The 15690-nt window shown below is 42.0% G+C and overlaps 1 protein-coding gene across 2 annotated transcripts; it reads right to left on the bottom strand.

Annotated features, from left to right (window-relative positions):
- Positions 1-857: 857 nt before the first annotated feature.
- Positions 858-15608, bottom strand: POGLUT2 (protein O-glucosyltransferase 2). Of its 2 annotated transcripts, none has more exons than XM_040584492.1 (10): positions 15530-15608; positions 9780-9985; positions 9172-9377; positions 8320-8397; positions 4377-4549; positions 3241-3478; positions 2445-2654; positions 1993-2082; positions 1344-1448; positions 858-1121 (listed from the first exon to the last, which is right to left on the bottom strand). In XM_040584492.1, exons 2-10 carry the CDS (start codon positions 9859-9861, stop codon positions 1104-1106), a joined length of 1200 nt encoding a protein of 399 aa, XP_040440426.1. In that variant the 5' UTR covers positions 9862-9985; positions 15530-15608; the 3' UTR covers positions 858-1103. The 2 variants fall into 2 exon arrangements, with proteins under 2 accessions (XP_040440426.1, XP_040440425.1); XM_040584491.1 differs by lacking the exon at positions 15530-15608 and adding an exon at positions 12123-12521.
- Positions 15609-15690: the final 82 nt, after the last annotated feature.

Consider the following 15690-nt stretch of genomic DNA (forward strand, 5'->3'; position numbering starts at 1 on the left):
GCTGTACTGTATAAAAAAAACCTATTCAAGATTGTAGGTTAGTATAATTAAATTAGAACTTACATTGTTTACCATGCAATCAAGAAAACTATTCTTTAGGCTTGCTTTTACTGTAGTAAAAATAACAGGCAGGTGAAAGTAAAAAAATGTTAACCAGATACAATATTCTTCCATTGTTTCTCACAAGATGCCTCAAGAATGCCAATCTCCCAGCAGTAATGTTATTAAGTAAGCACAGCACACATCTAAATGTTTACAAAGAAAATAGCTATATGGATTTTAAAAAGTGACTGGCCGTGTTACAGAGAAAATAAACCCTCACTTTGGACTGGAAACATAAGCGTTAACTTCAGAATTTGATGAATGTAGACTTGACTTTAAAGCTACCTTTTTCAGATGATGTTGACAATATGCTCAAATTCAACAGTTTAATTACTTAGTATGAGTGGAAAGCAGGTATTTTAAAAATGGACTACACTGTCAAGACAACCCCTGGTTTAGTTTCAGTAGTCAATGCTTAGCGCTACTTAATTCTTTTCATATTGCGAAAGAGACCAAGTTTCACAGACAAAGCAACTACGAAAAATTGTACGGAATTTAAAACTTTTATCTAATATTCCTAAAGTGTCCAAAAGAGATATTATATACTCTTATCACTGCCTTTGAGAATACTGATTCTCTCAGAAGAAACAGTTATGGTCTGAAAAAGATTACTTTGGATAGATACATAGGGGGGTAGATTTGCAATTCTTAATCTGCTGCTTTTTGCAGCACACACTTGTGAATAGACTCAGTATAACAAGCATGAGTAAAAAGCATCTGCATTTCCAAGGTATCTCAGGACAGTAACACACAACTGATACAAAGATGGATTTTATTTAAAAAAAAAATTATAAAAATGTTTTTGAACAAGGCTCTGCAACCACTGCATGATGAAAAGAAAATAGGGGTTGCTTGGTTTTCTTGTATATGTAGATCATGATACAGTAAACTTCATAATATCCACTTACATTATCCACTGGCATTTTAATCCAAATTTTTCTTCTTTGACGTAAGAAGACAGTCTGAATGTAGGTAAATATTCAAAAAATTATTTCCTGCTGTCAGAGTTCATCTTTGGCCTGCAGCCAAGAAAGAAGAAACATTTTTCAGTTAATTTGAAACCCAATTGTTAACTGTCTGGTCCTACAAATACATTAAGAAATGGTTCTAAGTTCGATAGGCATTAATGGTCTGGTCTGGTAACTGATACCATGGGGTACTGAGCAATGCCTGTTGCAATTTGGTTGAGTAAGAACTGGAGACATCCAGCTCTTAACATTTAACGATGTTATGTACTGTACCTTTCCTCTGTGGCAAGTACATGGAAAAAGGTCATCATCAGGCTGCTGCACTTTCTCCATCCCATCTCTGATTTTTGGCTCACTCGCTTGCAAGCTGGCATATTCCTAGTTTTAAAAAAGGAAGATTTCGTTAATTCATAAACTTCTTAGATTGTACATTTGGTTCTAAATACTGCATCAACTCAACCGAGTAATTCTCTAAAAACTCTGGGGCTACACAATCTGTTACTCCACGCTGTGTCACAGACAGGGTAAGCAGATACTCCACTGCAGTCAGGAGCCCCTTCGGGTGCCTCACTGGAGTTTCAGTATCTTGGTGCTAATGCACAAATATTTTCAGCTGTGGTTCACAGGAGGTGCCACCGTCTGATGTGGAATTCTTTGATCATTGTGGTCAACATATTCATGCAGGTTAGATCAAGAATTATGGGATCCGATTGCTTCTCTCAAAGCACCAGCGTAGGCTTAAGGGGTTTCATAAGAAATAACTGCATACAGTATTTGTAAACCAAATGAAGTTTTTAATTACTGCTGCTTGCCTTGTGGCTTTAAATATACTGGACTGGCCAACTTCCAGCAGCCCCATTGCTCTGAATTCTTTCTGTAGAATTTCTCTTTTTGTGGCAGAAGCCATTAAAACTATACTAACCTGGAAAAGTTTGAAATAGTAACAAAAAATGTGGTCTCCCATGAGATTGTTTCTTGCAAATTCTTGTCCGGATTTTGCAATATTTTTTGCCTGTCAAAGAAAACAAAAAGTTTTTTTAAATTTTCAAAAAATAGTAATTATTTCAGGATGCCGGTATTGATTCCGGAATTAAGTGCTGACAGTTTACAATAACTTATTTTTATTTAAGCATTTATTTAGTTTAAAAAGTAAAGCATTCTTGTGAAAATACTCTAAATTTTTCCAAAGTTCAAATTAATTTCAAATTGAGGGCAGTATTATGTATTTTTAAAAAAGTGGTTTTTCTTATTTGTAGAGCTGATGACAATAATTTTTAAGTCCTTTAATACATTTTCTAGTTTTAAAGAAACGCACTTTTTGCTCTCTCCATTTTGTCTAGAAACATTGCTGGGTACTTCTAAATATGTGTTTACCTCTTCATCATGCTCTTTTGCCCACTGTAGTTTTTCGAGTAGATCACTCAGGTCACTTTTAAATGGAATATAATGTTTCCACGGCTGCAGCTCATTATAAAAATGCTCATAGTAGATGGAGTCTTGCTTTAGCACCACGCTGTTTCCTGCTAGTAGATAAGGCAATCTGTATGCTGCCACTGTGCCATCAATATTAATTTGATATTTATACTGGAAAGAAAATGACCATAAGTTATTAACAAACAGAAGATCCAAGTAGCTTGGTTAGGTCATATTGTTCTGAGGGCACTGGTATTACTGACTTGCCAATATTGAGAAATGTAGGATTGGCTAGGCAAGCATCAATGTTTAAGTAGCTTTTATTATTTAGTTTGGAATTCATCACAGTGCAGGGTACACAGAGATGCCCTCTTCCTCAATTAAGTTCTCCGGAAATTCTTAGATGCGTATCCTCGGGTGTGAGGGTAGACGTGCCACTTCATCCACTGATTTTTCCCACTATGTTAGTTATGTTAGTAGTCCTGATCGCTGAATCAGGAAAAAGAAATAAAAAGGAATTTGGAGTTACATAGATTACACAAGGTTCCACAGAACCTTCAGATGTAAATCAAACATTATGATCCTCAGTGTAAGAGCTACACAGCAGGTAAGCCCTCTGGAGGAATGCCTATTCATGCTTGTTACTGGTGGTGTGCTGAAAAACTAAAAACCATTTCACTACCAATAATATACACAAAGTTATTTGAAAACAGGAAACACTGAGGACCTAGTTTATGAAAAATGGTTAGTGGCTTACCTTAAAAAAATCAAAAAATGAAATGTGCTTAACAATGGGGCCATAGATGCTTTCGTCATGTTTAAAAAAAAAAAAGTTTGTGAAAGCAGCATCTATGATCTCTGGATATTTTCTGCTGAGTTTTACAAGTTCAAGCCTTTCTTTGCGACTGTCACGTCCTCTCCAGAATGCTGTGGTATTCTTCTCTTCCCATGATGGGCCAGTATTTGCTTGAACTGACATCATATCTAGACTGACTCTGGAGGAGGAAGAAGTTATTTAATAGCCTACTGGAAACTTTTTAAAGTGCAATTACTTAAAAGCAGTTTACAGTACCAATAGGCAAATACCAAGGATGAAGGTAAGCTGTGAGCTCACCCATATATGTATTGTATCTGTATTTTTGCAGCAATATTAAAGTAGATAAGGAACGTCAAGTTCACCGGCCTGTAGCAAGACAGCATCAGTTCCATGACAATGTGGCATGTGCAAAGAGTACCTGTCAGTTGCCATGGAAAGAAGTAGCTAAAAGTGGATATGGTTGCCAGACAGATGAAGGACAATGTAAATAGCTTAATACAACATACTCCACTTCCCTAAAAACTTTACTAAATTAAAACACAAACTGGGGGGGAGCAGATTTAGGAAAAGCCTTGATAATAAAGACAAGGAACCTGAACTAAATGCAGTGAAATTATCAGGTTCAAAATGAATTACAAAGAACTCTTAGAAGCTGGCTTTTTAGTGTTTCAAGACAGGTTTGTAGTGTTACAAGCCCTACGTTGGGCTTCAAAAGGTACAGAAAAAGATTTTAGGAAAATCAGGGGAAAAAAAAAAGACCTGGCCAGCTGTCAACACGTTCATGGCAAGGAAACAAAGCAAACAAACAATGCCTGCCCTCAAAACATCCCCTCTAAGTGCTGTTTTCAGTGACTTGACCATGTTTAATTTTGATTTTTTAAATAAAACAGTGAAGTATTTTAATATACGTCATAACTTGGTTAATTTTAAGATACTGATTACACAGTTATTGCCTACCTACAGGGTGTCAATGTCTTAATGAATAAATAAAAACAGTTAATATATATTGGTAATACAAGTATATTTTTGAAGATCATTCACTGTGAATTTGGTGGAAATTTTAAGCAATTTCTTACCGTCCCATAGTCTCCAAAACTGAGTCTGTTAAGTCATATGTTGGCATGACAATGTCTTTAGACTCACTGGACCCACACCATGAGAAAATGGGGTGCAGGTTCTGCAGGGATTTCTTTTTCTCCAGAGGCCAGTCTCCCAAATTAACGAAAAATTCTACATCGGGCATTTTCACCTAAACAGAAGCAAAGTAGACACAAATGCATTTTAATACAAAGCAATAGTCTTTCAGTGGCATCTTGCATTTTGAAAACAATAAGAGAAAAAATAGCCAGGTCTCTAATGTACTTAACATATCTGTAATAAATTGTTAAAGTTATATATAAGAAACATGTTAGAAGTACTGAGATCACAGAGTAAAGCCTACAAGAAGATTTTTTTTTTAAAGATTTGCACAAAGTCACATAAATGCTCTTTTTTTTTTTTTAAGGGATTGGAGCACACCAATTTAGAGCATGGTTTCTTGTTATGCTTTATATGATTAGCCCCACTGCCTTTGTACCAGGCTAGCACTGAGATCTAGTAGTTCCAAGGTAAGTTGAAGCATCTGGTTGACTGTACGGAAAATTGCTGTTGGGTGGTAAGTTAGTTTTCTGTCACATCAGTGAACTGATTTGCCCTGTGTCTGCATGACGACTAAATCTAACAGAAGAGAAGTAACAGAAATGAACAGTCATGATGGGAAGACCACATTTAGTCGGTGCTGGGGTTAATTATTATGTATAACATCCTCACTTATTTTAAATAGTTGGTACTATGGAACCATATCTGAAATCACTGTTGCAGCCAAAAAGGAAGCAAAATACTGTTGATGGCCAGGAAATGTGGCAACAACAGGACAGAGGGCATAGTTTTGCTGCTCTGTGAAAGTCTGATGCACTCCCATCTTAAGCACTGTACACGGTCCTACAAACAAAGTAAGAGAAGGTACAAAGAAAAGCAGCAGCTATAGTAGGGTGAATATAGGACAGAACCCTATAAGCATCTATAATGTCAGTGCAGAACTGATGTTAACCCTTTTCATGACATTAATTTTTAAAAAATATAAATCTCTACCACATCCCCCTCAGTTGCCTCTTACAAAGCAAAAGAATCCTAGGCAGTTTAGCTTGCCTTTGCATGCCCCAACAGCCTTCCTGCTCTGTAATTCTTTTTGAGAAAGTGAAATGAGAATTGCACTGTTTTCACAAGATAGGCATGTCACATATTTTTTACTGTGACATAATCTTCTTTTGTTTTTACCTCCCTCCTTAATAAGCCTTAATTGGGTATTTGACTACTATGAACATCTGATTATTATACTGGCATTTTCAGAAAACTGTTGGAATAACTCTAAGATCTCTATCCTGACTATTAAGAGATAACTTAGAGATCATGATTGTGTGAACAAAACCAAGATGTTTTGTTCAAGTGTCATCATCAACTATATTAATATCTATATGAGAAAATATCTTCTCTGAAGAAAGAACAATTATAAGTGTTAATACTTCCCAAATTAAAATATATACACACACATAAAAATGGACAGTTTAAACATAATGCTGACTACTCATGGTATGTATGCATCAAAACATTTCTCCTCTCAAACCCCTATATTCTTCAGATCAGAATGGCTGATCACAGGCTAACATTTCAGGATTCTTCTGTGGCCCAAATAGGTTTCATTAAGTTTTTTTAATTACTTTATCTTTATGGAAAGAGATAGAAATAAATGCTTTGCCAAATATCAAACACCCTTCTAAACGGTTGAAGATAATTCTTCTCTAACTTGACAACACAGGAAAACCTTTGGCAGAGGCATCCAGAAAATCTAGAGACAGACACCCAAAGCAATACTTTATGTCTTCAGTATACAGACTGACAAAAAAGGTTTTATTGTGTACCTTCATTTCAGAAGGGGTTTGGCTACACATGCTGATCTTCAGCACTAAACTTTATTATTTATTAGTACAGTGCCATCTAATGGTTATAATGGACATAGACAAGCTAAAATTATGTTTTATCTGCATCCTCAATGGCAGAATCATTCAACAGGTTAAATCTCCTTCTCCAATTCAATAATCTACTGTCTTTCAGTGACACTGTCTTAATTGAAAATCCTGAAGTATTTAATGTGGATGAGACAAATTGTGTTTTCTAGATCTGCAGGCAGTTTCTGTCTTCGGAGTTAGCAAATCTTTTCCAACATTTAGCCTAAATACCTTTGATGCAATTTAATTCCATTATTTCTTGTCCAACACAACTGAAACCAGGAACAGCTTGCTTCCATCTGTCACAGAGCAACCTTTTACATAATTAAAGGCTACACTCACGTCTCCCCTTAAGACACTGTTAGATGAAACAATCTCAACTTAAAGGACTCTTCGTCTGTATGTCTAGTAATTCTTATTTCCCGTGCAACATCAGTAATTGAACCATCTTTCTTGAAGCATGACACCCAAAGGCAGACACAGTAGCATAACTGATTTCTAATCCCGAGTACTGTGGAAAGGTTACTTTACATTTCTTTAATGTATTTGTTCTGTTAATATGTATGTTTAGCTTTTTGCAACAGCATGCCACGGTTGTCTCATGTTAAATTTGTGATAGTTACCTTCACACTTTCCTGCAGAAAATAACCACTCACTCCCTATTTTAAGCAGGTGTCATATCTATATGACTTATCTAGTCTTTGTGTAGTATCCTGCCCTTGTCATTTTATTTTATCTGTTCTTCCATACAATTTATCTTGCTTGTTATAAAATTTTTAAATTATGATGCTGTACCAAGAAGTGCTTGCAGGTTCTTTCATTTTTGTTACCTGGAAATTCAGTGAGCATATTCTCTAGTCCATCATTCAGTCAAAATATAATCAAGTTATTAAATGGGCACAGAACCTAGGACAAATCTCTGAAGAAAACATTGTGACACCTTTTGCCTCTCTGGAAACACTGGCAACTATTATTTAAGTAAGGCTTTCCAAGCACATTACAGTAGTTTCTTCTAGGCAAAGTTTTCCCATCTTGTCTATGAGAAACTTGTGGGACAGACTCAAATGCCCAACTAAAATTATGATACCTGACATCCATACAGAAAACCTATTATCTTGTTATAGAAAGAAATTATATTGTTATGTCTTATTTTTTATGACAAGTCCATGTTGTTTCATAGCAATTACCTTATCTTTCAGTTATTTATGTGTTTATTTTTTATGAGATTTTTAAGGAACTTTTTTAATGTTAAAAACTCCATACTTTAGTAGCTCCTCTCTCTTCTTTCTCTCCTTTTTAAAAGAAAAAAATCTTTGTCTTTTTTACAGTCAGAAACAGATCCTAACTCAGGTATCTTCATATTTCTCTCACTACTCTCTTTATGTAATAATCACATATTTGTGTGTGCTGAAACTTCAGCCCTGCTACATTCTGTCACTATGTACATAACATCAGGTTTTTCCCAAAGTTTCCCTAGGAAAGAGTCTCTGGTGCTTTTTGCTTGTACATCAAGGAAGTTTCCCCACATGCTACTTGTCGGGCTTTTGCTAGTCTTTCTCAGCCCCTCCTCTCCTGTTTTCAACATATGGAATTTAATGGAGAACTATATACATTCCAAATTTTTTTTTCAGTCATCCTGTAAAATATACTAGCAGAGACAGAATTTTATATTAGATGCTACAGGAAGATTTATTTAGTCTATAGCAAAAAAACCCACAACTCACACTCTGTTCAAATCTATCAAACTCTCCTATAAAAGCCTACTATTCAATTAACAGATGGGATACTCTAATCAGATAGCATTCTAGAACATGACAACTTCAAACAAGGAAAATCCATCTGACCTTTCCATTATTAACCAAAGAACAAGAGCATTTTAACATAAATAGCAATGAATATGCTGAAGTGTATTTGTTAAGCCCAGGCTTCTATAAATCAGGACATATAGAATAAATGACTGTACAGATGTACTCACTTTTCTTGTCAAAGAAAGCAGTATGGCATCCATGAAAATTCTGAAGCCAACATGTTCCCCATATGTCTTTATATAAACCTGAAAATAAACAAAGGTTTTACTGGTCTGGTGTTTTTGTTTCAGAGAACGGCTGGCACAATTTAGAGCTCTTTTAATCACTTAGTAACTATTCAGACAGATTGTATGGCTGTATAGATTTATGAATCAGCTAGGAAGCTTTAGAAATCTCCACTCCCTAAATCATCACAGACACATGGGGGGAAAAAAAAAGAAGAAAAAAGGACAAGCTTTGCTTGCTTTTGCAGTCATTTTAGGTTTGTCTTGTGGAAGCAGAAACAACTGGTTGCCTGTTTCTGTTGTGTTCCGTTGTTCCCATTTCCATATGAAACTACTGAAGCCAGTACAGTTTTTTTTAAAACGAATTGTAGCTGATCCTCAGTTGAGCTAAAAGTGGATTTCTTTACCTCAGAATTATGCACAACATAATTTATGGATGCACATCAAATTAGATGATCCTGACACTCCCACACTTAGAGAACAGGAAACTGAATTAGCATTTAGGAGACTTGGATCAGTGCCCAGTACTCATACCGATTGCTTGGAAAGTAATTTGCCTTCACTGTGCTTAGGTTGCTTCAGTTGCAACGTGGACAACAAGAGCTTTACAAAGTAGGGCAGATATTGCTGACCTCATGTACAAACCATAAAATATTCAAAGACAGAGACACAAGCAAAGGAAGTTTCTTAAAGAATAGGCTACAAGAAGCTTTTCAACTGGGAACACCCAAACAGCCTAGTTGTATGACTTGCCACCAAATCCCCACATGGACTTCAAATGGACCCATTCGGTACCTTGTTATCTTTGATGGTGTAATGGCACAAACTCTGTCTTTGTCCGAACCTCTGTGGAATTTCTTTTGCAATCTTATCTGGATCAACAATGGGAAAATTTGCTAGGTCTCTTTGAATCTGTGGAATGCTTTGAGGGCAGTTCATCTCTTCCAGCCATGCACTGCTCTCCTCCTGAGGGCAGTCACAGTTTTCATGGTAAACAGGTCCTATCAGGAACACAATTATTATTTTATTTTTAGTAAGTCACACTATTGAGCTGTTGAGATCACAAAAGAGGGTCAGGTGCTGAGGGCCAAACATTCAGCAACTCTAAATGGACATGTTTGAATGTTTTTTGACTCCAATGGAGTCATACTAAACTATATGAGCGTCTGTGTGAGCCCTCCACATGTACTTGCTAGACAACAGTTTCACAGCATGTGTTTCTTTTTATTATTTTGGATAGTACGTGCAGGACACTTATGAATCCATAATTTCAATGGAATTTGATAGTACAGAGAAGTACCGAGGTCCCACAGAATCCTATGCTAATCCTAGAAGCCATTCTGGGATATAGTTCGTTAGAAAAAAAACACAACAGGAAAGCTGTGTGTAGTGCTGCTTCTTACCTTTTAAAATATATGGAGACTTTGCGACGTGTTTATCTCCAGCTTTGACTTCTATCTTCAGGTTTTTGTAGCTTGCATACATTCTGTACCTCACAAGGAAGGAACCATCTTTCCGGTCTAATACTTGCACACCAACCCGAGTGAACTGTTCATCAGGAGCAGTGATCTTCACCTGGAATGCATTTTCACCTGGCGATGAAATGAACCTATCCAGAGAGTAAGTGGGAGCTTAATAAAAAAGGAAACACACAACAGGTTTCTTAGTCCGACACATTCCTTTTTCAAGTTGACAGATTTCCAGTGACTTCACTGAGCCACACTAAGTCTTTACGAGCCCATCCTAATGTTCACAAGCAAGGCGTGATTTTTCCTAAGAGAATTTTGTTAGGCTACGTAAAACATTTCATATTGTTAGAAGCACTAAGTATCAAGAAGGTTCCACTCAGATACTCATGAATGCACCTCCAAAATCACTTGGTGCCCTACATGTTGAACAGTGTTGGAACGTGGTCTTTGATTACATGGGAACAGAGCACTTTAACAAATCCAGCACAGCTCTCAATTAGCCACAACTCAACTGTAAAATGATGGGAAGGTAGAGAGCATGCATGGGTGTCTTGTCCCGTAAGGATAGGACACAGGGCAACAGTTTTAAACTAAAAGAGGGTAGATTTAGGTTGGATGTAAGGAAGGAATTCTTTACTGTGAGGGTGGTGAGGCACTGGCACAGGTTGCCCAGAGAAGCTGTGGATGCCCCATCCCTGGCAGTGTTCAAGGCCAGGCTGGATGGGGCTTTGAGCACCCTGGTCTGGTGGAAGGTGTCCCTGCCCATGGCAGGGGGGTTGGAACTAGCTGATCTTTAAGGTCCCTTTCAACACAAACCATTCTATGATTCTCTAAAAAAATAATAATAAAAAATGCTGGAACAAGCTCCACATTGGCAACTTAATAACTCTTGTTATTTTACGTACAGAAACAAAATGTTTCCAGATTACTTTATCTTCCAGGTATTATTTGAGGAAGTAAAGAACAAAAACCCCTTCTTAAGCATTATGGTAGCTTACGCAGGGACGGGGGAAAAATGGCTATTACAAATGCCTTGGTAGGAAAAAAAATACTACAGTGGGATCATGTAATTCGGTGTGTACTTACAACATTTTGGTAAAATTCACCATACACCAATCATAGAGAAATCTCCCCAAAACCAAATATAATAATTTGAAAAATCATTAAGTTACACATATCATTGAGATATTAACAAAGTTGGCACAGTCAAATTGCTGCACCTGCCAACTTTCTTCCACCTCCTTCAAACATGGTCCCAAATACATAGGGAGAGCTTAGGATAAACACAGAGGTGGTGGGAGTGACTGGACTAATGGATTACAGCCCAGCAGCCTGGTCACCTGCCTTGAAACTTGTCCAGATACACGGGAGAGCTGCCAGTTCAACTAAATTCAGGAAATATTTACTCTCCAAGATAAGCCAATTTGGCAGCTTCCAGACCTGCATGTGCCACGGTGTATCTAATCTGGACAACCTGGATGGAGCACTCTGAGCTCCTGTCTAGCTTGTACAGTCAGTGTTTTTCTCCTGTAGAAATAGAAAGCCACAAGTGTCCTCTGAAAACTAAGTTTACTTATTCCATTCCTATGAAGTTTAGCTAATGGCCTACAGACCAATTCCTAAATGACTCTACTGACCTTGTGCCTACGTTTAGGAGAGACACCGATGTTCCTAACTGTGGAAACAAGCAGGACACCTGAGCAGGTATATCATAAATTAAATGTATTAGTTATTGTTAAGGTTTTGCCAAACCAGACTCAATCATGAATTGCCAGCTGGACTAATGCGTGTATGTTGCTGTTGAACACTTTCATCCTCTTGCCTCATTCACTTGTGCAGTTATTCGATGAAGATTAATTAGCTTTTCCTAAGGGACATGCAGAAAGAGGCAGGTAAGAAGCCTTCAGCCTTCCTTTTCTGCAAGAAACTGCCTAGCGAATTTTGCCGAAAAGGTAAAAGCGGCTCCGGTGGGAGGCGGGCAGGTGAGGTTGCCTCGCCGGGGCACCGCTGCCATTTGGGGATGGGGCGCCAGGACGCCTCGCTCCCTCACAGGAGACCCCGCCACTCGCGCGGCCCCGGCCCGCCAGCACCTCACCTCAGCGGGGGGTGCCGGTGCCCGGGGAAGGGCGCGCAGGGAGCCAGCCCGCCTCACCCTCCGGCCCGAGAGGCACTCGGCGGGCGGAGAAGGCGGGCGGAGAAGGTGTGTTTTCAATCGACCTCTCGGATGTTTTCCTGCCCGCAACCTCCGTGAGAAGCAGCCGCCGCCGTCGCGCTTACCTCTGCCCGTTGGTGTCCACGGCCTGCACGTAAAAATAGCGGGCGGGGAGGGCTGCCTCGGCCCGTAGCCCGGGCCCCCATACCGCGCTGCGCTCGGGGCTCAGCCGGCCGCCCCCGCCCGCGGCGGCGCCCGCCGCAACGGCTCCCAGGGCCACGCAGAGCGGCCACAGGCCCCGCATTTACAGCGCTTCCCTGACAGAGAAATACCGCCGAGGCGCGGGACAGAGCGCAGCCGGGACCTTCCTCCTTCCCTCACCGCGGCACCGACATGGAGCGTCGGCGGAATGATCGCGGGGCTGCCGCCCTGTCCCTGCCCCCGTCCCCGCGCCCAGCCGCCGGCCCGGCTCCTCAGGGACCCATCCCCGCGGCCTGAGGGAGCGGGGCGCGGCCACCGCCCGCCACTCCCACCTGCTTCCGCGGGGGCGGGCGGCGCCGCACTTCCCGCGGTGCTGCCGGGGGACGTGGTCTGGGGCGGGGGGCGGCGGCTTCGCGGAGACACGCCTCAGAGGAAGGGGACTGAGGACAGCCGGCTCTGCCCCTGCCTGACGCATTCGGATGTCTCCGTGTCTCTGTCTTCTCCGTGTCCGTCCGCCCCGTTCAATCCATTTCCGTGACATTAGGGTGAGAAGCCAGAGTTTACGATCGGGAAAATGAGTTTTCAAACTCCGCCGCAGAGCCGGGTGCGTGACACCGGGTAGCCCAGCTCAGCGCCCCGGGCAGGGGTGCAGGGACACCCCACCAGACCCCTGCCAGGGGGCACTGGCCCAGCTCGTGCCCCGGGGGACCCAGCCGCCCGTTGTCGGTCAGATGATCCACCCGCAGGCTGCAGAAAGGTACTGTGAAACACCGACACTGCCCTTAACTACACGTAGAATCACAGAGTCGTTTAGGTTGGAAAAGACCTTTAAGGTCATCGCATCCAACCGTTAACCCTGCACTGCCAAGCTCACCACTAAACCGTGTCCCTAAGTGCCACATCTTCATGTCTTTTAAACACCTCCAGGGATGGTGACTCCACCACCTCCCTGGGCAGCCTGTCCCAATGCTCCACAACCCTTTCGGTGAAGACGCTTTTCCTGACAACCAATCTAAACCTCCCCCTGGTGCAACTTGAGGCTATTTTCTCTGGTACTATCCCTTGTTACTTGGGAGAAGAGACCGACACCCACCTTGCTACAGCCTACTTTCAGGTAGGTTGTACACACACGCCCAAATGCTTTTGTCATTTAGCTGTAGAAACTCCCCAAAATTAAGGCTTCTTCACTGGAGAACTTAAATCCCAAAAGATACTTTATTTTGCTCTTTATTGCTTTTCTCTTGTTAAAGCAAACAATACAGAAAATTTAACTTCATCATCAAGGAGTCATGAATTTCAAAGAGATTTTGCATTTTGCAAGTACGTCTACAGAAAACCACACACAAAAATCACTTGCTTTGAGAAAACTGTAAGCTGGGAAAGTCCCACTTGTGTCAACAAACATTGTCTTTTCCAATCAGCCACCTCACTGCCAAAAAATTTATCAAGCTCCAACTTTTAAAGACATACTTTTTGCTCCCTGTGGTTCCTATTGATGTGCTTTTTTCAGGAAATTCAGCAGTCAGACAACTTGCAATTTCCAGTCTAAAAATTTGTGCAGGCTCTGTTTTATATCCATGATGCTTTAGCTCCTCTCCCTTTACCATCTTTACTCTCTTGATGTATTTTACAAGCTGAAATCACACTCGTCCCAGCTTACGCTTTGCTGTACGAGACAAGCTAGTCTCCTTTAGTGAAGAGAGCTTTAAACATGTTTTTATTTAAAAAGAAATTTCATAGCTATAGAATTCACAGAACATCCTTCCACCTCCTAGCAGGGTGGCATTGGCACATTAAAAAAAGCACAGCAGTAATGAAGTAAAGGTGACACACTTCTGCCATTCTCTCCTCCAGCTTTTCTCCCCCACGTAAGTACAGCTCGGGGAATCCATGTAGAGATCTGGCACTATTTGTCAGCACCCAAACAAGTTGTAAAATAAAACATGCAACCTAATTTTAGTCCTGGCTGGCAAAGCCAATGTTGCTGCTATCCTAATGCCTATGATTTGGCTCAGAGAAAAATGCTTTGGCGGCAGAATTGTTTAATTACTTCAAAGGCTGTTGGCCAACTAAGGCTCAACAGGCTTCCAGCTGGCAAAGGCATAGGGATGCACTCCATGACGAGAGGCAGGCTGCTTCAGAATGAAGCCACATTGGATTCTAAATCTGATCTAGATCTTGGTCTTACTAGTGTCCAGGTGATGGCAAACCTGGCTGTGCCTACAATCACTAGAGGGCTTTCGCGACTTTCCTCTGCCTAACCACTGAAAACTATCAAGTAACCAACATTTGAGGAGAGGTTTTATTCTTCTTTCCATTATCTGCAGCACCCCTCACAGGAACTACTGCTGGGAGCAAGGGCTCCATAGGCTGAGGGCACCACAGCACCAAAATCACTAGCATTGAATCCTCTGGCAGCAAGATACCATATAACTTTTTGAAATTTCTCTGCCATTTTTTGATATGTTTGGTAACTACTGTAATAAAAGTAATTATTTAATATTACAAACCTGAGTTTCATTTAAAAATAAATAAATTCTAAATAATTGTGGCAGTACCAGAAGCGCTCCACTCATTCTTCAGCGTCACTGTGTTTCTTCATGTTGAAAATACACTGAACGCAGTGAAGATGAGACAGGAAATACCATCAGCAGTTCCAGACACTGTTACCTGAATCTTTCCTCCCTGTACACAGTTTTCCAGAAACATTTTTGTTACATGTATTTTTACTATGATCAGGGGAAACAAGAAAAACCTGGTGCAAATACCTTCCCCACCCTGAACAGAAAGCTGCTGCCGTGTTCAGAAGCGCGACAGGGCAGTCGAGCCAAGACTTGCCCTGAGCCGAGCCGAGCCTATGACTTCATGGGGCTGGGGGCCGCAGAGCCAGGCGCCAGGGCACCCTGCCGCCCTCGGAGCACCGGGCAGCCCGAGGGCAGGAGGCGGCGGGCCGGGCCGGTGCGGTGCGGCCGGCGGGAGCGCCCGCGTTCGAGGGGGCGCGGAGAGGGCGCGGGATGACCTCGAGCCTGCCGCGATGGGAGCAACGGTCGGGGCTGTCCCGCAGCCGGGCAGCTTCGCTCAGCACCTGCAGGGCTGCTGGTGACGGTCGGCGACAGGTAATTTCTGTCAGGGCTGCCGGCAGCCCGGCGCCCATTAGCCAACGCGGCTCCGCTTTCCCGGGCTCGCCGGGCGCTTCCCGCCGCGGGCGGCCCCGCAGGTGAGCCCACGCGTGCGCCCCACCGTTGCCCTCCCGCCGCGCACCGCCCCCTCGCTCCCCCGCTGGTGTCTGTCTCGCCCCTCCCGAAGCCCTGGCCAGCACCCGCAGCCTCACCTCGGCGAGCAGGTGAGAGCCCTTCCCGGCCTCGCTCAGGCCGCGGAGCGGCTCAACCGCCGGCCGGGGACGCACGGCGGAGGGGACCGCCCCCCCCGCGTCGCTGTCCCTGAGCTGCTCCTCTCCTCCCCCGCCCGCCCGCGGGGCAGCGGCGGACGAGA

Source organism: Falco naumanni, chromosome 2, assembly GCF_017639655.2.
Source record: "Falco naumanni isolate bFalNau1 chromosome 2, bFalNau1.pat, whole genome shotgun sequence".
Taxonomy (NCBI): domain Eukaryota; kingdom Metazoa; phylum Chordata; class Aves; order Falconiformes; family Falconidae; genus Falco; species Falco naumanni.